Genomic DNA, 24,947 nt, shown 5'->3' with positions numbered 1-24,947 from the left:
TTTTATAGTTTTAAAAAGTAATTTGAATTTTAATTTGAAAAGAACTTTGAATAAAAAGTTTTATTTTTATAATGTCTATTTTATTCCCAAAATGTTATTTATAGAATTAAATTACTGAAAATAGAACTAGTAAAATATAAACATAATTTACCTGGAAGAAGGTTACTTTTGTTATACCAAGATAATTCATACATATACACGGGAACATATCGAGATGCAGCTTCCGCTTGACGTGCAGTGGGTCGACCAAATACTTCGTCGCTGGTGTACTAAAACAAATAGATCTTAGAAAACCAAAACAGCTATTAATAAACCACTATTTTTTAATTTATAAAACGTTAGTACTTTTTATTTAAAAAAGTCATTACCAATAATATATATATATATATATATATATATATATATATATATATATATATATATATATATATATATATATATTGATATGATATGGGAGAAATAAAAATGTTTAAAGAAAATAATTTATAAGTTATATACTAGATAATTTTAGATATAACAAGTATTTGGTTATTTTAAGAAGTTATATACTAGAGAATTTAATAAAAATTATTTATGTGAGGGCATTTTTAAGAAATTAGCATATAATAATTGTAAAAAGTTGTATTTTAGTAATTATAATGTGGTAGATATATTTAAGTGAGCCATGTGACTAGGCAACCAAAAATACTCTTTAAATTGACAGACAGGAATTAATAAATTACGAATATAAAGTGGGGTTATAATAATAATGTTAGTTTAAAATGTTTAATTTATATATATTTAATGATTTAAGTGTATATTCTGATCTGAAAAGCCTAAATGTCAACAAAATTATCAATAGAACATTATCGAATTCTCCAGAATGCAGAATTTGACCTTTGTTTATGTTGGAACATTCTGGAATAATGATTATGTCGGTGGATCGAACAGATACTTTTTTCGAGAACATCCATATAGAAGAAATAGAACTAAATCGAACATGATTTCTTACCAGATGGTTCTTGGAAGATTGAAAAGATATAAATACCCGTGATTTGGATTCAAGATGGCCAGTTTATTATGAAAGTTAGTAGAAGATAGACTCATTTAGTTAGTGAAGTCAATTGTTCAGAATTTTCAAGACAGTCAATCAGTTACAAATAGTCCAATTGTTTAATATAGTGAGTTAAATGAAGATTAAAAATTATGCACATTTATAATTATACACAAATAATTATTGAAGATTAAAAAAGTATATTAGAAGAATATTGGAAGAAATTAAAATTATATTATGATTGGAGATTAGTATAAATCAACTTATAATAATTGGATATTGGTATATTGAAAAGAAGAATAAATATAAATGCTATTTTGCTGGTTTGCTTGGTGGTTTATAAATGCTGGTGAAGAAAAATATATCTTAAATTGATAGAAGCTGATAATTGGAAAAAGTAATTTCACAAAAACAAGGATAACCGAAGTACGAAGACATTCAGTGGTGATTAGAATCTATATAGTGGAAAACAGTTCATTTAGGCATTCAGTGAAAGAAAGGTACAAAATTTTGTTAATATAATTTAGTTAGTGTCATAACAGTTTCAATTTTGAAGATAGTTTGTTTAAATTTTACATTGTCTATAAAATTTAATTAGTTTTATAAGAATATCAATTTAAAGATAGTTTATTTTAAATTTACATTGGCTAGGTTAGATATATATGTGTGTTTCATAGTAGTTATAATAAAGATAATTTAAAAAAGTACTTACAAACTAATTCTTTGAGAACCGCGATAAAAACCCTATATTATTAAAATACTCATTGCTCATCATTCAAACAAACAATACATCATAACAATATATATATATATATATATATATATATATATATATATATATATATATATTCGAAAAAGGCCCTTTAGAGCTAATAAATCCATCATTAGGACTAATTAAGGAAAATATAGAGAACTACCAGAAAAGGAGAATAGAAGAAAAGAGTTTATATAAAAGAAAAAAAAACGAAATCACTTAAATAAGGAACTTATAGCAAACCTCAACAGAGAGAAAGAATTCAGAGTATTCTATAAGAGAGTTAACATCAACAATAATTCAAGGCAAGCACAAAACAATGCAGAAGTCAGAATGGCGACCTATTACCAACAAGGAAAGATGTATTGAATAGATGGGTGCAATACTTTAACCTTTACTACTTTACTTTTATAGAGGAAGAAGAAGAAAACATGGAAGACGGAAGAGATGAGGAACAGACGAAAAGGAACAGGAACCATCAACAATTCTTGAAATTAAAGATGCAGTTAAAAAACTAGCCCGAACCAAATCACCCGGAATAGATAATCTCCCAGCTGAACTATAAAAAGAAGGTGGCCATAAGACCATAATGGCATTACAGCAGTTTATAAAAGAAATATGGACACTAAAATACCTCCCCAATGATTGAAATATTGGAATACTTTGCACCATACACAAAAAAGGAGATATTTTTTATTGTTTGAATGCAGCATATAAAATATTTTCCACAGTACTATGGAACCGTATCACCGTTCACCGGTAACACATGCAGAACGGATAGTAGGAAAATACTAGACTGGTTTCGGCGGTGGTACATCGACAATTCATCAGGTTGCCACCGTGAAACAAATTTTGAAAAAAACACTGGAATATGGCAATGATACTCATCACATATTTATAGACTACAAAGCAGACTACGACTCTGTGAATAAAAGAGAAATGTTCAAAGCAATTAAAGAGCTAGGAATAACAAATAATTTGGTAAATTTAACAAAACTAACTCTTGAAAAAGTTGAATGTAGAGTACGAATTCAGAAAACCTTTTAAAACAAATAACGGGCTGCGCCAAGAACACCCTCTCTTCTGTACACTGTTCAATATTGCTCTGGAAAAAGTAATATGTATGTCACACATCACAACCACTGGTTTAATATATAATAAATCAGTGCAAATCCTTGACTATGCTGATGATATCAACATTGTTGGGAGAAGGGAAAACGCTGTACGAGAGGCGTATGTAGTATTGAAAGAATTAGCTACAAAAATGGGTTTAATAATAAACACCAACAAAACGTAGTATATGAAAATAAGTACGCAACCACAAATGAACCACAGTGAACGAATTAGGAAGCGCTCCTTAACACTGAAAATAATACTATCGCAGAGATAAACCGCAGAATTTGCACAGCCAGCCATCTGAGAAATACAAAAACAAAATAATAATACGCCCAGTCGTAACATAAGGTTCAGAGACATGGCGTTTAACAAAAAATAATGAAAACATGTAAGAACGATTCGAAAGAAAAGTACTAAGGCTAATCTATAGAGCAGTGAATGACAATGGATTGTGGAAAAGACGATACAACTTCGAACTTTATAAAATATACCAGAAACCTAATATCGTAAAACATATTAAGATAGGACTTCTGAAGTGGATACGGCATGTAATGCGGATGGAACAAAATGACCATTGGTCAGTGAAGAAGAGGAAGACCCAGAGCAAGGTTCCTTATTAACATCGATGAAGACATGAAAAATATGGGAATATGTGCTTGGCGGAGGAACGCGATAGATAGGGACGACTGGAGAAAAATTTTTGAGGAGACTAGGACCCACGCAGTGTTGTAAAGCCAGAACGATGATATAGTTCACTATCAGTGCAGATGCCAGGTACACATGCGTAAAGCCACTAAAAATGTAGATAAAAACCCTTTGAATTACATTAAATGTGGTATATATTACATATTTGTTAATAAATAAAGGCCCTAGGTAGCAACTCAGCTCTCTTATTTTGAGGATATCAATATTTAACTCTTTCATTTCTTGGATGATGTGGATTTTGCACGATTTTGTGAAAATTTGTACCAAACAGAATGTTTATTTACAGTTTTATTATTTATAAAGATACGGGGTGTCAAATTAGACAATGTTGTATACTAAAATTGGATGGTCTCATGCCAGAGTGAACTATGTGCATTTTATTTGTTTTAACTTTTTCATTTCCATTATGAGGCAAACTTTTGTTCTAAACTTATGCCAAAACGAACTATGTTAATAACAGAAAACATCAGCTGGAAATTAGTAAATTCTATTTAGCAAAAGGGTGGTAGTACTGGTAGTCATATGCCACAGTGAACCATCATCCAGTCCAAGATGGCTTCCCGTGCACATAGTTCACATCGTCATGACATTGTTGATAGAAATTCTAGTGAAGATGAACACGCTGATTTCAGTAATGGGTCTTCAGATGATAACCATCCAAGTTCTGATTCGGATATTACAGAATCAGGTAAGATAATAATATTTATTGCCATAAAACTTCATTATCAAAGTTTGGTTATGTTTTGGAACGTTTCTTTTGCCAAAGTGAACCATGTGCAAATTTATTTCTTGCAGTGTCCACTGGGAGTGCTAGTGAAATATGAGCAGTTATACCAACCTAAGAACATAGTATTTACCTATCTATATAAGAATGAAGCAATATATTCCATTAATTTATATTGGAATTGTAAAAAAAAAATTAAAATCACATAGTTCACTTTGGCAAAAGAGAACGTAAATTGTCTGTCTTATGCATAGTGAATGTGTGTTTCAAAGTATTTTTATGTTATAACATAAAAAAGTAATGTAAAATATTTACTTATATAAAATATTAATAATTTTGTGTTTTTACAGATGAAAAAAATACCAGCGGGCAGGAAGAACCTCAAGACAAGAAGAGAAAATCTGATCCTAAGAAGTGGAAAAAAAATATTCGCAAGCAAAAAAGGGCAGCTGGTAAAGAATATATCAATACTTCAGGTACTGTCATACACTCTAAATCTTTTAATGACTATTCCTGCAATTGCAAAATAAACTGCCAAAATAAGCTTACAGCACAGCAAAAGGAAAGTTTTTTTAATTTGTTTTATAACGAGTCACAGTCTTGGGAAACTCAAACAAGCATAATAAGTGGTGCTGTAAAATGTAGAACGATAATAAGACGTCGTAAGAACACTGATATTAAAAAAAAAACAGGCAATCGTGAATTTTATATCCCTTCTGAAAACGGAGATATTAAAGTATGCAAAAAAATGTTTATGGGAATATTACAAATCAATAGTAGTAGAGTACATCGTGCTTTGCTTAAGAAAAAAAGTGGAAATTTAAGTGATCTTAGAGGGAAAAAAGTGCCTCATAACAAATCTTCACCGTCCACAATGGAGTCAATAAAAAATCATATACAAAGTTTCCCTACCATAGTAAGTCATTACTGTAGAACTCAATCCCAAAAAAAATACTTGGATTGTAATTTAAATTTGTCATTAATGTACAGACTCTATGTTGATAGTTTAAGAGAGAGAAATGTTGACAAAGTTCCAAGCCAATCGCTTTATGAAAAAGTGTTCAGACGTGATTTTAATCTTAGTTTTAAATCTCCACGAAAAGATACCTGTCAAACATGTGACAGGTTGAACATTGAAATAAAGGCAGCTGAGGAAAACAAAGATGAAGCAATGTTAAAGACTAAGAAACTAAACCAGGAACTACACCACAGAAAAGTACAGTTAGCTCGCTCAGAAATAAATGAAGACGTTAAGATTAGTAAAGAAGGGAAAGCTACAGTAATTAGTTTTGATCTTCAGAAAGTAATTCTTCTTCCTAAACTAACCACAGGTGTTGTTTACTATAAGAGGCAGCTTTCATGCTACAATCTTGGTATACATAATTTTGAAAATAATGTCGGGACAATGCATGTTTGGGATGAGAGCACTGCCTCACGAGGTTCCCAGGAAATAGGATCATGTATTTTAAAATTCATAAATACCCATGATCATAAGGACATATTGATTGCATGGTCTGACTCATGTGGCGGCCAAAACCGCAACATTAATATTGCCGCGTTATGGATGTACATAGTGCAGTCCCCTACTTTAAACATAAAGGAAGTAGTTCATAAGTTTGCTGAGCCAGGACATTCATATTTACAAAACGATAGCGATTTTGGTGATATAGAAAAAAAGTTGAAATATCATCCTGAAATTTATGTGCCTACACAATGGCATAACATAATTTCAAACTCAAGAGTTAAAAAGAACAAATTTGAAGTAGTATGCATGGAAAAAGAGGATTTCAAGAGTATGGATGCATTAAAACAAAATCTGGTAAACCGCAAAAAAGACTCAGATGAACAAAAAGTAGAATGGTTAAAAATAAAACAAATGAAATTTACTCAAGACCATCCAGGAGTTATGGAATTTAAAGACACACATAACAAAGAAATACAATTTTATTCAGTAAATCTAAATAAGAGATTGAAAGGCCGACCTGTAAACCTAGCTTCTTTAAACTTAAGCATTCTTTACCCCGAAGGAAGAAAATTAAGTCAAGCAAAACTTAATGATATCAGATCACTTTTGCAATTCGTACCACCATGCCATCACCAATTTTACAATAAACTTCAACAAAGTGAAGTATTGGAAGATGACATTGAAGAAGAGAATGACAATAACAATGAAGAGGAAAATGAGATGAACAATGCGATCTAAATATTGCTACTATTAGTTTTTTTACACATTTGTATAATTTAATTACTCATAATTCTTGAAAATTTAATTCTTTTGTATTGTTAGTTTCAATGATGTATTAATAAACTTGATTACAAACAAAAAGAACAATTTATTTATACTTCTCGTGCCAGACAGAACTAAGTGCTAAAAAGTTTGCCAAAGTGAACCATGTATTGCAAATGCTGACCAAACAGCTTTAAAAGTAGACAAAATCATGTGCTGTTACTAAAAGTCTTAAAGAAATGTTCTTTTGAATAGTCTTAGAACCTTTTATATCCTATAAGAGATTATAACATATTGCGTATATTTTATAATACCTTCATAACTTTAAACTGTCGTACTGAAAATTTTCAATTTCGGCTTTTGGTTCACTCTGGCATGAGACCATCCAATTGATCATACCTCCTAAAATACTCATTATAAAAACACTAGTGTCAAAGACTATATTGAGAGAATCGGTATGAGCAGGATGATTTCAGATAACTTCTGGTATAACTGGAAGTAGTAGATATTAGACTTAACTCGTGCGAATTTTCAAATAATAATTGTCAAGTTTTTAGAAAACGTCTAAATAGAACACACTTAAAGAATCATCTTGTATAAATATATCAAATTATTCAGATATTGTGATACGTGACTTTTATCCAAGTTTATCAGATATTTTACCTACTTTTATAAATCCCATAGCGTCTTTCTCAAATGATGAATTTGTATAGAGACTCTTTAGTGCTCTACCAACATATTCTCTAACATCCTCAGCTACATTTAAAGATTCAGATATAACATTTTTTGGATTTTCATCGTATGATTTCGCTCTTTGTATATATGCATCACTGCTACTATCTAAAATTATACAAAAATATTGTTTTATTTGGCACCTAAAACGTAGTAGGCTATACAAATATCTATAATTTTTATTATAATTAATACTGACAATCTGAATAGTATTTAATACAAATAAAATATTCTAGGTATTGCACCAGATTGTTTGATAAAGAAATTTATTATAAAATAATATGTAAGTATTGTCTTATACACATAATTCATAACTACACCGCTTCGTTATTCCTTTTTCGATTAAAAATTTGCTTTGTATATTTGCTAATTGAGGAACTTTATTTTCTTATTTCTTTTGTTTAATAACTGTACTTTCTTTAGTATTTTTTATCTTGATATATGTATACACTTACTTTAACATGTTTGTTTACAAAAATCAGTACGAAAAAATTACGGATACTGAAGCATGCGCACAAAAAACACTGTGATTAAAAGGGCCATTTAATCTTTTTAGCAAAGCTATTGCCAAAAAAACCGTATTTATTTGCAGAAGTAATTATTACGAGATTTAATAAGTTTAACAGTTTAAATTACTTACTTACAAACAGTGCAGCCTCTTCAGAATTAATGCCAATAAGTATAGGAACAAAGTTGAATTCACCGTTAAGAACAGAGCTGTGCATGGGTCTACTAACAAAAGCGTCATCGTTGAATTCTTCCTCCATAACTGGCTTCCAAACAGCGGCTGTCATGAGTCCTTGTGGTGTAGCTCCGTATGTAAACTATTGCATATACAGTGTGTCAATTTTAAAACTTGGGCCATATATCACGAACAAAAGCTGATAATCAAAAATGCTCAAAACCGATTCTAGAATTTTAAGGGGGAACTAAAATGACATGAAAGAGAACTTACCTTCATCAACCCCCTAGGCCCCACCCACCACAACCAAAAAAGTTTAAATCGCAAACCCCTATTTGTGATACATCATTGAAAAGACTATGCTATCCAATGGTATGAATAATAATTATACAGGGTGAAGCCATAATTGTGAAACTTTGGCTAAAATGGAAAATGGAAAAAGGTTTTTGTTAATTCTGTTGATAACCCTGTATAATTTTTGTTTAATAATTATACAAGGTGTTATCAGCCGGCTTTAGCCGTCTAAACCACATCCCATTTAAAATAATACAATATGCAGATGACTTTTGGGTCTATACAGAAAGTAAGAAATATAAAAACGGTATGCAAAACCTAAGCAGAGTATGGAGTTCCCTTTTTTCATGGTACTTAGAGAACGGCTTAAATTTATCAATTGCCAAATCAGCAGTATCTGTCTTTACAAGACACGACCTTTCTCTAAATCAAAATATACTTCTTAATAATCAATCTTTTACATTTAAAAACCATGTCAAATACCTGGGCCTTATACTGGATAAAAAATTGACTTGGAAACAACACATACAATATATGCTGGATAGATGCAACAAAGGTAGTCATTTTATTAGAATGACAACTAAAGTGTGGTGGGGTTGCCATGTTGAAACATCCTTATTGTTTTACAGAGCTTATATACGATCCATTATAGATTATGGTGCTACTCTTTATGGTTCCGCGTCTAGAAATCTTCTAAGAAAAATTGACATTTTTCAAAATTCTGCCTTAAGGGTCTGTTTAGGTGCTATGAGATCTACCCCTATAGAACCACTACATGTTGAAGCTTATGAACCTCCTCTTGAAATTAGAAGAAATTTATTAAGCGAAAAGTGGGTACTCAAAGCCCACTCAATAAATCCCAAATTATTTTCATGTCAACTTAACGAATCAGACCTTACTCACAAATATTGGATTAAAAAGCCATCTCCACCTTTGTGCACTGCTTTACAGAACAATTCGATTTCTTCAAAGAATTTGGCCAAAGTGGACAAAAATTTAGACTTCTTTGCTTTCTTCCATAAAACTGAAGTTATAATACCCACATATAGTGACAACATAAAATTGAGCAACAATATTCTGAGATCTGTTTTGAACTGTTATAGTGATGCCACAGTTATATACACGGACGCATCTAAATCAATAGAAGGGACTGGCTGTGCCTATTTTCTACCCTCAGGAGGTTCTGAATTTAAGTACAAACTTTCCAATGAGTTTTCAATTTTCTCGGCTGAATCATTGGCCATACTCGAAGCTTTAAAATATGTTAAAAACTCTTATATTAAAAAATCGTTAATTCTTTCAGATTTTTTTTCAGTTTTACAGAACATAAAAAACACTTGTTTGTCCAAAACATTTAGTAATCCTTATATTTTTTTAATAAAGAATCAAATAAAGCAATTAGCAGACTCTGGCTTTAATATAAAATTTATTTGGGTTAAGGCACATATTGGACTCAAAGATAATGAATATGTAGATTATTTATTTAAAACCAGTATAATATCAGGCACTTTATTGTCATATTCTGTATGTGTATCAGATGTCATTACGATTTTTTAAAAGAAAACCAGCTATCGACATGGAAAGATCAATGGAATCTTTACTGCTTTACAAACCAAACAACACCACCACTTTACAACCATTTATTCCACAAACTACTTGGTTTAAGAACTTTAAATCTCCACGTAAATATATAACTACCATAAATAGACTACGCTTTGGACATGCGTGTTATCTAAGTCATTTATATAAAATAAATGTGATTGAAGATGATAATTGCAAACATTGCGGAAAACTAGGTGATCTTGATCACATCTTTTTTGAATGTCCTAAGTTTCAACAGCATTCAAACTCTCTCTACAAAAAATTAATTGAATTTAATATGTATGCACCATTCAATATCCAGTCGCTACTGGCTACAGGCTCACAACAAATATATAATATCATTATAGATTTCTTGTCAGACACATGCACAGTTCTATAGAATTTGTACGCGAGAATGGAATTTTTCATGATCGTGTGGAAATTTAGATTTGTATCCTTTGTTTACCCTAAATGTTATAATACCTTATCCGTCGTCCAGTTTTGTTTGTCTACTAAGAATGTCTTGATGGGCCCCTAGACGAGAAGCAAGTGACCCTGTAAGTTTCCTTGTCGTATATTCTTCTATTAATTATCCGTTAGTTTTGTATTAGGGATAGAGTTGTGTATTTGTCTGGTTGGAGAATTTATTGCAACTGGCTGAATGACTAATGTCTATGCCATTAAAAAAATATATCAGCCGGCTTACGATGACTTTTGTATTTGTATGCTATCTTCCGGACTATTATTTTTAATTATAAGTGCCTGTCGGAATTTCTTGTTTGTTAAACAAAAACTTAATTTGCCGTTTTTGCAAAACATCTTTTTTTTTGGGTTCTATCAGATTCAATAATTTTTGGATTATTTGAGAATTTTAAATGTCATTAGTTTTCGTCATTTGTAAGATCGGTACTGTCATTCAACTGTAGCTGTCACAATGGTTTACAGTATACCTGAACGCGTGGAGATCATTTTTATATTTGCATCTCAAAACCAGTGTTATTTACGAACAGTTCAAATATTTCATGAAAGACAAAAATATAAGTCATGTGTACATCTGCAATTTAGTTGAAAAGTTTAGAGAAACGGGATCAGTGCAAAATAAAAAAAGGGGTGCTCCAAGATTACTGAATGAAGCTTATGAAGCATCCCAAATTGACTTTCTTGAAAATTTTGCAATAGAGCCCACTGCATCAACACGTCAAGTATCTGCAATAACAGTCCTTTCACACGAGTCGGTAAGAAAGGTGTTGAAATTACATAAGTTTCACCCGTACAAAACACAAATTTTTCAAGAATTAGGCGATTATAATCCAGACCGATGAATTGAATTATGTGAACTCATAACTGAAAGAATTCGCGTTGAACCGAGAATGTAAAAAAATATTTGTTTCACTGATGAATGAACTTTTATGCTGAAAATAAACAAAACTTTCGGTACTGGAGTGATGCGAACCCGCATCGATTCAGAGAAGGCCACCCTCAATATCCTGAAAAACTGAATGTTTGGGCAGGAATATTAGGCCCCTTGTTCAGACCAGGCAATTTAAGTGGTGACATTTATGTCTATATGCTAAAAAAATGCAACTGCTACTCGTCCAGACTTGTCTGCGGCGGCAGTGAAAATGAACGAGTACAGCTGATCAACCTGTAGTGCTATTGGTTCGGGGGTGTGCGTATTGACCAATAAAGGGACATAGATTTTGTCAACAGTTATTTCACTGATTTAAACTAATTTCAACACTATTTACATTATAATAAAGACTGTAAAGGCCGGCTACTGGTGCGAGGATGACTATTGGGTGCTTTACCCTACCTCGTCTCAAATAAAAGAAGTCGAACATTTCCGCTTTTGCAACCTGACACCTGATCGTAAAGTTTATTTCTTAGATTTTGTCCCTCATTGCTTTGAGTCGGTGGTTTTATTGTTTTTGCAATACTATTTGCTTTGGAAAACTTATGAATTTTCTTCGTAAATATATGAAAAAAAATGGTGTGAAAAATTTTGTATCGGAAAATTTAGAAACTATTCAACTAAAACGTACAGGAATTCGATAAAAAGATCTTATATCATCATATAAAGATAAAGAATATCATTTCCAAATTTTGGAGAATCACTTAGATAAATACCATTTGTATATTTCCCATCAATGAAACGTGGTATGGTCTTACAATGGTAATATCCATTTTATTGACACGTCATAAACGGTCATTGGTTGAATGACAAAATAATCAAGTAAGGTTAATATTTACCGTTCCTTGTAAGTTCATTATATCTGCCACTGGCGATTCTTGCAACATTTCTAATAAATCACTGGATCTGCTGGAATTAAAAGATTTATTTAATTGCCTTCCAAATTCAAATGCCACTTCTCGACTATTTGTTGGATAAAACGCAGCAGCTAATGGCGTGCCACTTTGTTGGATGATTCCATTACATAAACCTAAAAAAAAATGTTTTTTCTTAATTTTATTTACAGTAAGTTTTGATATTAATTATAAAATTAAGTTTCCGTACCTGATTATGGAAAAATGTTATAAACTCTGCTGAGTTTGTTATGATGTTTTTGTGCATATACAGTTTGTGTACACATGTTTGTGCAAACTTATATTTTCCATAAGATGTTTGCGCAAACGTGTGTAAGGATAAACTTGTGTTTGCGCAAACTTTTAATAAACATTTTTCCGCAAACGCAATTTTGCACAAACACACAAATACACAATTTTTTTCCAGAATTATTTTTGCAAAAACTGAAGCTTACGCAAGTAAAATTATTCCCAAACACATATGTGTTCTCGAAAACGAGTGTCTTAACAAACCTGCGAAAAAACTTAACTTTGCACAAACGTACTTGGGTGTACACAAACTTAGGGCAATGCAAGTTATGTTTACGCCACGTAAGTATATACGTTAAACAATATTTGTGACACTTCTTACTATAGCTGTAGGGTAGTTGGGGGCAAAACACGCAGTTCCGTTATCTCCTGCCGTTTTCAGAAATTATAACAGTTTAGAAGTTTTCCAATACGGGAGAGCTTACATATTATTTTTCTATTTTAAGTATCGACAGTAGTAGTTTTATAAGTTCACTAATAAATGAAAAACAAGTTTTTAAAAAATCTTCATTTGTGTACTCTTGCCCCTACAAATCGAGCAGTAGTACGCATATTTTTACCCCAAAACTAAAATGTATAGAACCCCAACTAAAGAAAATAGTAGGCGTTTAAAAGAAGCCAATCTTTATTACCAAACGTTAATCTAAAAGAGTATTTGGCGAGGTCGTCAGAGAATACTACTGAATTTGAAAATCTGAAAGAGCTGGTTTTTATTGGCTTTGAAAGCTTTGAAAAAATATCGTCCTTTCGAAAACAGGTATCTTCCGTTGTCTCGTGAAAACGAAATGTTGTGAGCAGTCGCTTAAAAAATGCGCCTTCATAAGTATCATTTACTTGGCAGATTTTGACAACAAATAATCTGTTGATTTTTTTTTCAAAAACCTTCACTACACCAAAGTCATCAGGTAAAATATTTGGTACAAAAACAATGTCTTGCCCTTCATCGTTATCGGAAAAATGAATGTCACAAGAATCAATACTTCCTTGATAGGAAAGTGCTACTGATTGATCAAATGATGATTCGTCCGAAACTTTCCTTTTGGCAGCACGAACTTTAACACTTTGAGATTTGATCTTTTGATTCTTCAGTAATGCTAACCTCCCATTCTCTGTTTCTGCTTCCTTCTTTTTTTGTTGTTCTTCTAAACGTCACTCCTTATTAAATGACCTTCATGGTCTGAATCTTCACCTAAATCTTGCTCTGTTACTTCCGCGGGCATAAAATCTACGTCTGAAAAAATATTTTTATCTAGTGGGTAGATTCCTGTAGACCGAAAGCTCTCTTGTTATATCTACAGTAGCAGTTTTTGCAAATGCTGTGAAAAAGAGACGAACCACATAGTAAATGGAGAGAACGTGTCCTGGATGGGAACTGGTCCAGCTGTCAGCAACGCTCTCATAATAAGCTTTTAATGGTTTGAAAAATGCCCGATTGATTGGCTGGGTCTTATGGCTGCAATGTGGTGCCAGACTTAATAAATGGATGAAATTATCTTTTGTTATTTTGTTTTAATAAAATGTTACTGCTTGAAGATTTTGCGATACACGATTATTTAGAATCAGAAGAACGGGGTTGGACTTGTATGTTTGTTAAAATGCTCCAGGAACTTAATAAACGTGGAAGTGTTCATGTAACCACTATCAGTAACAGCCATGTCGCAGGCAGTGGGCCCGTTTTTGATTAGAAGAAGATTAATCTGTTTTCGAGCAAACAAAAAAAAATTAAGGAACGTGGTGACCAGTTGCACTCATACAGCTAACAGCCGTAATTGTTTATCCTGGCTCGGCAGCTACAGCTTTTGCTACATCTCTCTTTCCAACTAAGGCAACTTGTTTGGGCAGATAGTTTGGAACTGTCTAAATGCCCATTTCATCGACGTTATAGATACGGTTGGGAGGTAACTTATATTTTTTATAGTGTTCTCCAAAATTTCAAAATACTGAGCTAGTTGTACTCTGTTGAAGCCCATGGTTCTAGCAATACTTGTTTTTCGTGTAACTCGTAAAGATCGTCGGTTCCTTTTCATAAAAGATCTAGTAAAGTCCCGACCAGCCAACTGATTTACAAGTGAAAATTGATGCCCGATACGGATTATTACACAATAAGAGTAAATTAAAAAACGAAATGACTTCAGCGTCATTCCATAAAATCGTTTGTCGAGTTCTTTGTAATGTTGAAACATTTCGTTTTCTTGGATCTTGGTTAGAACTGCTTTAAATCTGCCTAAAGACTGGGCACCATTTCCTTTTTTTAACATTTGCCTTAGTACCAACAATTAATAATATTGAGGTTTATGATGACTTTGTTTATGTTGCAACATATGTTTATAAAGTATAAATATACATACCACGTGTTGATTTACTGAGTAAATGAAACCCGGCAGACATGCCTCCAGCACTTTCTCCACCTACTGTGACTTGCTTGGGATCGCCTCCAAAGGCATTAATATTGTCGTGAACCCACCGAAGAGCAAGTAACTGATCCTTTAGACCCAAGTTACCAGGAATATTATCGTCAATTGTTGTTAAGAATCCTGTAATAAACACATGATTATTATAAAAAATTTTGAAAACAAAAAAATATGTATGTCCTAAACTGCAGCAATCACTTTCTATAAACTACAGTTAATCCCAGTTTCTCTACGATTTTATTCATATTAATATTTTTTTAAGGAAATGCTTACCTAAAGCTCCCAGCCTATAATTAATTGTTACAATTACAATATCGTAATCAATCAACAATTTTGGATCATAAATAGAACCATATCCACCGGTAAAACTTCCTCCATGGATCCAGAAAAATACAGGCAACAAATCTTGATCAGATTTCTAAAAAATATATACAAGTTGTACTAAGGCTAAAAAACAAAAATAAACTTTTAATTAAAATTATTTACTTTCTCTCATGGATTTTTAGGGTTTTTGTTACTAGCAATTTATAAACATGGATGAACATGTGTGTTCCTTTATTGAAGATTAAAACTCAACTCAATCTTAACGCCTTACCGCATAGTGGGTCATATATGGCACAATACATAGTTTTATACCTAACCGTTAGAGATCGAATCTTATTCTAAAGTATTTACGCATGTCATGTCCATATGGAGCACATATTTCGTATAACCGGTAATAAAGCGCCATGTCAATGCAGCAAAATGAAGTTTTATAAAAATTAACAAGTGGCCGCGGTCTGACAGCTGTTCATAATGCATAGCTGACCAAATTGTGCAATTTGTCTACTGAATATTTTTGTGCGAAAAAAATAGCGACATCAAGGATATACCTTCAAGAAAAATTTCTGTAAGTATTTTCACGTACTTCTTTATATAGTGTGGCGCACCGAAAACGAAACAGAGGCATTTACTGGCAGATGATTCTATTTTTGAAAAAACGCTCGGACCCGTCGATTTTGTTTTCGAGGGGGACATAAAATTGGCATAAAATCACTTTAACATTTGCAGCCCCTTAAGCGGGGGTGGCATCATCCCTAAAATCTTAAATGAAAAGGGGGGTCGAATGATCCATTATTTGAAAGGTCTTTTAACTCCCTTTATAATGATGTAAAATTCATGTATTCAATTCAGTAGTTTTGGAGATTTATTGATTTAAAGTTTAAAGTAGACTTTAATAGGTACATCAAATTAGTTTGTACTTCTTTCAGAAGAAATATAAGTAAAAGCATTTTCTTGATAAGTAAATGCTTTTATTTATTACGCCCATGGTTTATTAATAATAAAAATAGCAATTGAAGTGTCCTTTGTGACAAAAAAAGTTGTTTCTTGAAGAAAGATAAGTAGAGAATGCCACGTACTTATTTTAAATAGGAAATAGTACATTAGTTTGCGATTGATTTGACCAATCTTTGTTGTTAAAATATCATTTATTGCTTTATACATAAATTAACCATGGTATATTCCACGGCAGAAAGGGTTGAAATTATTGAAATGTTTTTCGGAAATAATCAGTGCGCTAATAGAACAGCACAAATTTTTAATGAGCAACATGAGAACAATAATGTGCACCGAAAATATGTTCTAGAACTTATAGCTAAATTTCAGGAAACTGGATCAGTCGCCAATAAAAAACGTAATATTGAAAATCCTATAAGGAACGAAGCAACAGAAGTGGGGGTTTTAGGGCAAGTTATTGTAGATCCTACATTAAGTACCCGCAAATTGCAAACTTCGTGTGGTGTTAGTCGACGTACTATCCAACGGATTCTAAAGGCCCATAATTTTCATCCGTATAAAATTCACCTTGTACAAGAACTTAATGAAGACGATTTTGATAAGCGATTAGAATTTTATGAAGTTATGAGTGAACGAATTACAAACGATGAACAATTTTTATTTAACATTTGCTTTTCCGACGAATGTTCCTTTTTTTTAAATGGCAAAGTAAATCGTCATAATTGTCGATATTGGTCGGACTCTAATCCCAGAATTTACCATGAGGTACACACACAGCAGCCACAAAAATTAAATGTTTGGGCTGGCAATTTTGGCGATCATTTGGTTGGTCCTTTTTTCTTACCTGAAAATTTGACTGGTGAAATGTATTTGGAATTACTGCAAAATGCCATAAGATCCTGCGCTAACAGATATAATTGAAAATCAGAATGATGGTCGATACGTTGAGAATATGTTGATGTTCCAACAGGATGGTGCCCCACCACATTACGCATTAAGAGTTCGGCATTATTTAGATCAGACCTTTTCAGGTCAATGGATTGGTAGAAGAGGTGCCGTTGAATGGATCCCAAGATCGCCAGATTTATCACCTTTGGATTTCTTTTTGTGGGGTTACTTAAAAAGCAAAATCTATGCTACTCAGCCAACATCCTTAGAAGATTTACGACAAAGAATTTTGAATGAGTGCCATCAAATTACTCCTCAAATATTGCACAATGTCCGGCAACGTTTTCAGCAAAATCTTTATTATTGCATGGAAAGTAATGGTGGTCATTTTCAACATTTACTCGGCTGACAGGTCAGTTCATTCTTTATTTTTTAACAACTTTGCTGCTATGTATTGATCTCCTCTTACGATGATGTATTTAAACTTTAAATCAATAAATCTCCAAAACTACTAATTTGAAGTACATGAATTTTACATCATTGTAAAGGGAGTTGAAAGACCTTTTAAATGATGGATCATTCGACCCCCCTTTCCATTTAAGATTTTAGGGATGGTGCCACCCCCGCTTAGGGGGCTGCAAATGTTAATGTGATTTTATGCCAATTTTGTTTCCCCCTCGATAACAAAATCGACGGGTCCAAGCGTTTTTTTTTAAAAAGGAATCATCTGCCAGTAAATGCATCTGTTTCGTTTTCGGTGCGCCACCCTGTATATTGGTATTTACAGTATGCACAATATGCACAATATGCACAGTCCTGCAAAACTCTCTTTCATATATGGAACAATATGCGCACTGAACTAGGTTTTTTTTTATTTTATATAATGGATCCAAAAAAGTTTTATGGTGAAACTCTTACGGTAGTCGACATACCAGATAGTAGTGAAGACGAAGGGATATCAGATGATTACCTTTCCCCTATTATATTAGCCCCAGAGTCAGACTATGAAGATGATATAATAGATAATAATGAATCAGATATTATTATCCCAGAAACGGATTTAGAAAGCAGTTCGGATACCGAAAATGATATTTCTTTGGATGAACTACGACGTAATCTAATAAAGAATAGAAATAAAAATCATTTATCTTAGAAAGAATTAAATTTGGTAACATTAGATGATAATATAACATTTCTCGGTTCTACTGACCTGCCACCTAAGTTGCAACAAGCGAATTCCCCAAGCATTTTTAATTTTTTTTTTAACAAATGAGATGATCAAATATATAGTTTATGGAACTATATTATATTCAGTGGAAAAAAGACCTCAAAAAGCTTTGGAACTTTCTGAAAATAAGCTAGAGCAAATAGAACAATTTACTGGCATGCAATGCTATACACGGTTCACAATTTGTTGATAGCTCACTACAAGTTTAACCCTAATTAGAAAACTGAAATACAGAGAGGATAAGTAATACGATATAATAGTAAAAACCAACCTAAAACTGACGGTTTAAGACGTTTTCGACTAACCTACCTTATATCTGAAGGAATACAATACCTTATAATCCTATTACGGGGGTATTTTGAATAGTTAGAAATGAACGACCAGTGTCGTAGAGTATATGATTGAAACATTTATTTGAACTAAATAAATATATTTTTTAAATTGTACTTATGTAAATTGTATTTTTTAATAAAACTTATTTATTTTATTCAAAAATAAAAAGTTTTTTGTCATTTGTAAAAGATACAATTATTTAATTAAGGAAAAAGGCGCCAAATGTCACCTGGCAAAATTTCCAATGTGTTTTAAATGTATCCATTATTTTCGAATCCGGAGAAAACTACTCAAGGCAGAAATTACTCAGGGCAGAAAGTCCCTGAAAACTTCTACAATGTTTATTTTAATATGTTATGTAACAGGGGTAAAAAGAAAAGAGAAAATATAGTATAATTTTTAATTGAAAATATTGCATGCAAAAGAAACTTTTTATTTATTCTAAAAAATATTCCATTCTGCCTTTAAATTTTTCAAAAATGCTTTTTAGATTTCTCAGGATTCGAAAAAAAAATGGATACATTTAAAACACATTAAAGATTTTGACAGGCTACATTTTGCGCCTTTCCCCTTTAATACCTTACGATTACAACTACTATTACTTACCTTATATAATTACGATTAGAAAACTATTCAAATTCAAAATAAATAGGATTAACTTCGGAATCCGAGTCGTCTTGAGGGTTAATAATTAGGTTAATTATCTCTACGGTCGCATTAATTATGTTATCAAGATCCCACATTTTTTGTTCTTCTTCTATTACATGTCTTACTGCATCTTTCCAGTTTTGTTTTGTAATATGTTATAAAGACTCGTATAACAATTTCGCGTACAGCTTGTATTTTATATGACGTATTTTTTTTAGCCACATAACTTTTCATTTGTGCCCAAATGAGTTCAATTGGATTTATTTCGCAGTGGTAGGGTGGAAGTCTAAAGACTGTGATGTTTCGCCTTTCCGCCATTTTGTCAACTACGTATTTCTTGAACTTAGATTTGTGTTGCCGGGCAATTTTTAAAAGTTCTGCTTTTACCATTGCATCTTCGTAAGGCAGATACTTATTCCGCAGCCAGTCAAGAATATCCTGTTTCTTCCACGCATTCGTTAGAAGTCTTTCTACTAGTCGTGAATGATAAGGTGCATTATCTAATACTATATATGAATTTAGTGGTATGTGTTCAATCATTTGCTCAAAATACTCTTCGAAAACATCAGCTGTCATCTCCTCGTGATAGTCTTTTGTGCTTTTGGAATGAAATTCCGACAAACCATGCTTAACAAATCCTTTTTCACTGCCAATGTGAGAAATTATTAATCTACTGCCTTTACCAGAAGCTGGGGAGATACCACTAGACCAACCTTCCATAAAGGCTTGCCTGGAGCTTAATATATTTTTATCTGACCAAATTTTTTTTAGAGTATGACCTGAGTTTACCCACGTTTCATCCTGGTAGAAGATGGGCCTTTCTTCAGCCCGGAATTTTCGTATAAATCTTAGATGATTTCTTCTCCAACATCATCTTCTCCTCCCGGTCAATTAAAAGTGATTTTCGGTCTTATTTCTCCCACCGGAAATTTAATTCGTTTAAAACTTGCCACAATTTAGTTCGTCCGATATGAGGCAAATCCGGATCGTCTCTAACTTCTTGTAAAATTTTGTTTATGTTTGGTATTTCTTTTTTGAAAAAAAATCCATGAATTTTCCTTCGAATACCATTTTTGGCAAATTCATCAATTTCAATAGGCTTTTTCCCTCTCTTTAAGTTTTCGTTTGTGTTTGGGTTAGTGTTTTTTTCTTTCTGATAGGAACCTATATAAAGTTGACTCTCCTACGCCAGTCATGTTGGCACAACTTTCGACGATGTTGCGAACAGTGTTTGTGGGATTTTGAGAAACCAGAGCATCGTGAACATTCAGGACAATAGTCTTCTCTCTTGGTGAATAGACAGACTTACTGACTGTACGCAACAGTACCGGTGTAAAACTTGATGATGAAGCCATCACAAACAATCCAACAAAACGAGCACGAGCGAAAGGTACGTATATGTTCGTAGGTATATGGAATAAAAAATCACTCACGCACTGCATATAATTCACAAAAGAAATATTCGAGACGCTAATTACTGCCGTAGACGCGGAAACACCGACGAGCCGTAAATTACATGCGATCAAAAACGTACTAAACAAAAAAAATTGTTTTCGTTCGTAATAACTTCACCCTTTCAAGTTAAGTTTCGAATATTATTATATTATTAAAAATCTGGGGAATTCCATCTTAATTATCTTGCAACGAATAGTACATTTGGATATGAATTCCAGGTTGTCTAGTAAAGTGATTAAACGCGAAGATTAGTATTGAAATATCCAAAGAGATAAGGTATTCTTATTTACAAAATTGTTAAAGGTTAAATTCTTATTTTTATTAATATAATATAATAACCAACATTAGTCGTAAAAGTTTTAATTGTTTTTTTTCTAAATATATTAGTATTAAAATATTATCAATATTATATATAACAGTATTAAAACATTATATTATTATTTAATGAATAAACACCTTAGGAACGCCTTTGATTTACGACCGTTTTATGAGTTTGAGGCATATTTCGTGCTCTCAACAATTTGTGAACAGAGAATACATATATGTCAATATATAAATTGCCGAGACAACGAATATTCTGGACTTCAAACAAGAGGATAACCTAAGTAGCTGATGTAATGAGTCTAAACCGATTTGAGAGTATAAAAAAATTTACATATGAGCGAAAAGATTATGATAAATTATACAAGATGAGAAGTAAATAAAGTATGTTCTACAGTTCACATTGAAGAGTTTTTATCAATCGATCAGCAAATTTTTTCCTTCAAAGGAAGACGAAGGCTCAAGCAGTACAATCCAAAAAAAGACGAAAAATTTGGAATACAAAATTTTTGTGATATACGATACCTCTCTCGGCTTTTATGTATCAATTTCAATTTTTTACAGAAATATAACATTATTATTTAATAGATATTGGTTTAGTTTGTAATGTGGTTCTCAGGTTTTCAGAGATTATTCCTAAATACCAGAATTATAAATTGTAGTTTGCTGATAGTGCACGGCTAGGAATTAAATGCTTTACACACTTTTAAAATGGTTTCTTTTAAATTCAATGGTAGTATTGATATTTTCAAGAATAGCAAATAATATAAATAAACTTACCAGTGGTCTATATACATTTAAAACAAGACAATCCTCATCATATACACCAATACCAAATAATTGGGGACAAACTTTATTACCAGTAGTTGCATTAAACACTCCTTCCCATGGTTTCTTGGCTAAAGGAGGCTGAAAGAGGTCAATGTATTAATGTTAATATTATTTATACAGCAAATTCTTGGAAAATTTTTATAGGTCTCATTCCTAAAAAGGTGCCATCAAACAGCTGAATCAAAGTGAATATCTCTTCGAAGTCGAAAATAATTCTCCTGCCCGAAAATACGAAAATAATTTCTTCTTCTTGCAGTACCTTCTCCTATCGGAGGTTAGCTACCATCACAGCAATCTTCACTTTGTTGGCTGCAGCTCTGAACAACTGTATTGACCTGCACCCATACCACTCCTTTAAATTTCGCAACCAGGAAATCCTCCTACGTCCCACATTTCTCTTTCCCGAGATTTTTCCTTGGATTATGAGTCTAAGCAGAGAGTACTTTTCTTCTCTCATTATGTGGCCCAGATATTCTAGTTTTTTCATTTGTGTGGTTTTTATGACTTCGTATTCCTTCGTCATCTTCAGCAGAACATCTTGATTTGTTATTCTTTCTGTCCATGGTATTTTCCACATTCTCCTGTAACACCACATCTCAAATGCCTCAATGTTTTTGACGTTTATCTTTTTCAGTGTCCAGGCTTCCATGCCGTACAGCAGAACGGAGAAAACATAGCACCTTAACATTCTCGTTCTTAAGTTTATATTTATGTCCCGGCTGCATAGGAACTTTTTCATTTTGACAAACGATTGTCTCGCTATCTCTATTCGCCTCTTGAATTCTCTTGTCTGGTCATTAGTATCAGTGAAGCAAACCCCTAAATATTAGTAGGACGTAACTTTTTCAACTGGCTAATTATTTATGGTTAAATTCACATTGGTGTATAGGTTCTTTGTTACAATCATGAATTTAGTCTTTTTGATGTTCAGTTTTAGACCATATTTTTTGGTATGAGTGTTTATGTTTTCCATCAAAAACTGTAAATTTGCTAGGTTATCTGTTACTATTAGCGTGTCATCAGCGTATCGTATATTGTTAATTAACTCTCCGTTAATGTTCATACCAATGTTTTGCTCTAGGAGCGCTTCCTGACATATTGTTTCGCTATATATATATTGAATAATAGTGGAGAAAGCACACAACCCTGACGCACACCTTGACGAATCTCAATTTTTTCGGTTAACTCATTATCAACTTTGATTTTTGCTGTTTGTGCCCAGTACAATATAGATATGATGTTAATGTCGCGACTATCGATGTTTTTGCTTCTTAGGATTTCATACAGCTTTTGGTGTCTGACTTTATCGAAATCTATGAAACCTAAGTAGAGGTCTTGGTTTACATCCAAACATCTTTGAATTAACACACTCAGACTGAACAAAGCTTCCCGTGTTCCCAGTCCACCTCTGAATCCAAACTGTGTGGCGCTTATGTCCTCTTCTAATTTATTAAATATTCTTTTGTGAATTATTTTTAAAAATACTTTTAGTGTGTGACTCATCAATGCTATAGTTCTGTGGTCTGCACACTCTCTGGCGTTATTCGTCTTCGGAATTGTGACAAAAGTAGAGGAGAGTCATTTCTTTGGTATGATGCCTGTTCTATAAATTGTGTTAAAGAGGTTCACCATTATTTCAAGTGCGTCGTCGTCTATTAGTTTCAACAATTCTACAGAAATTTCATCTGGTCCTGCAGCTTTAACCCCTTTTGTATTCCTTATAGCATATTCTACCTCGCTTTTTAGGATTTCAGGCCCTGTTGTGTCGTCTGTAGGTTCTGCCACTGCTATTTCTGGTCTTTCGTCTGCAAAAAGTTCTTCAATGTATTCTGTCCATCTGGCCACTTTTTCATTTAAATCTGTAATGATTTTCCCTTTTTTGTCCTTTACTATGGATGCTTGTTTCACTTTTTTACCTGTTATTTCCTTGATCTTTTTATGCATGTTAAAGCTATCGTACTTTCTATCATATTCTTCTATTTCCTTGCAGTGGTCCAGAACCCAGTTCTCTTTGGCTTCTCTAATTTTTCTCTTAATTTCACGGTTCACTTCTTTGTATTTTGTCTTGTTGGTTTTATTTCTTCGCCTTTCCTCCATGAGATGCAAAATTTCGTTTGTCATCTATTCCTTTTTCTTAATTTTGCTTGGAGCTGAGGAGCCTTTACCAGCTGTCATAAGGGCCTTTTCTATCTCCATCCATTTATTTTCTACATTGTCTGTGTTCCTATTTTTCGCAGCGATGTTTCTAAAATTGTTGTTTACCTGTTCTCTTGTCCTTTCCAGTATAGTTGCGTTTTTCAGTTGCTTAACGTCTATCTTTTGTTTAACTACACTTTTCTGTAGTTTCTTGAATCTTATATTTACTACAGTACGAAAATAATAAACCCTAGATAACTAGAATGAGTTTTACACTGATTACTAATATGTTTAATTTTCTACTTTTACCTGAAATCTATTTTTTCCAGTAGGAGCTTCTGCATATGGAATATTTTCGAATGCGTGGAAATTGTTGCCTTCAAAACTCTGACGAACATACCCTTGAACTTTACTTCCACTAGATAGTGTTACTATTAAATCATCATCAGTTACTACAGCTACAGGTGAAGTTACCTAAAAGTAAGTAAATATTATAGCAAGTAAAGTAGTAAAATGAAAATATATTTTCAATAAATAAATCAATATTCGAAGCAATATAAATAATATTTTATTAAAAAGAACATTTGAAAGGCCGTATTGGTAAGGTAGTAGTAGGCCATATTGGTAAGGGGTCAAACAAAAATTTAACGAAAATATGTACTTAAACAATTAAGAAGAATTAATGATAAACATGTACGCCTTCAACGAACTACGCACAAATAATACTTTCGATGATTATAAAGCTCAGTATAAATATTTGTATATTGCTCCTTCTCATTTCTTAAGTCCTTGTCAATTCGTAATGTCACTCTACAAATTTAGGTACGCTCGGTTTACTTTTTTTAATAATCTGTCTTTATATAAAGCTCTTTCAGATTTGACAGGTTAATTCTGTGTTCTGTCTTTTTAAGGATCCATGTGTCAGCTGCATATGTGCAATGGGAAAAATAAGGTCAC

The 24,947-nt window shown here is 32.5% G+C and overlaps 1 protein-coding gene across 1 annotated transcript in view; it reads right to left on the bottom strand.

Moving 5' to 3' along the window:
* The window catches only part of LOC140447326 (para-nitrobenzyl esterase-like), a 30,187-nt gene that overhangs the window by 986 nt on the left and 4,254 nt on the right, over positions 1 to 24,947 (bottom strand). Inside the window, exons 2-9 of the mRNA XM_072539924.1 lie at positions 24,300 to 24,464; positions 21,804 to 21,932; positions 15,146 to 15,290; positions 14,810 to 14,995; positions 12,099 to 12,289; positions 7,932 to 8,115; positions 7,227 to 7,399; positions 152 to 269 (exon numbers count right to left, since the gene is read on the bottom strand). Coding sequence (XP_072396025.1) covers positions 152 to 269; positions 7,227 to 7,399; positions 7,932 to 8,115; positions 12,099 to 12,289; positions 14,810 to 14,995; positions 15,146 to 15,290; positions 21,804 to 21,932; positions 24,300 to 24,464 — 1,291 coding nt within the window. The remainder of the gene's footprint in view (positions 1 to 151; positions 270 to 7,226; positions 7,400 to 7,931; positions 8,116 to 12,098; positions 12,290 to 14,809; positions 14,996 to 15,145; positions 15,291 to 21,803; positions 21,933 to 24,299; positions 24,465 to 24,947) is intronic.

This window comes from Diabrotica undecimpunctata, chromosome 8 (genome assembly GCF_040954645.1).
Source record: "Diabrotica undecimpunctata isolate CICGRU chromosome 8, icDiaUnde3, whole genome shotgun sequence".
Classification (NCBI taxonomy): Eukaryota; Metazoa; Arthropoda; class Insecta; order Coleoptera; family Chrysomelidae; genus Diabrotica; species Diabrotica undecimpunctata.
The sequence above is the reverse complement of the archived record's forward strand: the minus strand, read 5'-3'. Positions and strand labels throughout refer to the sequence as shown.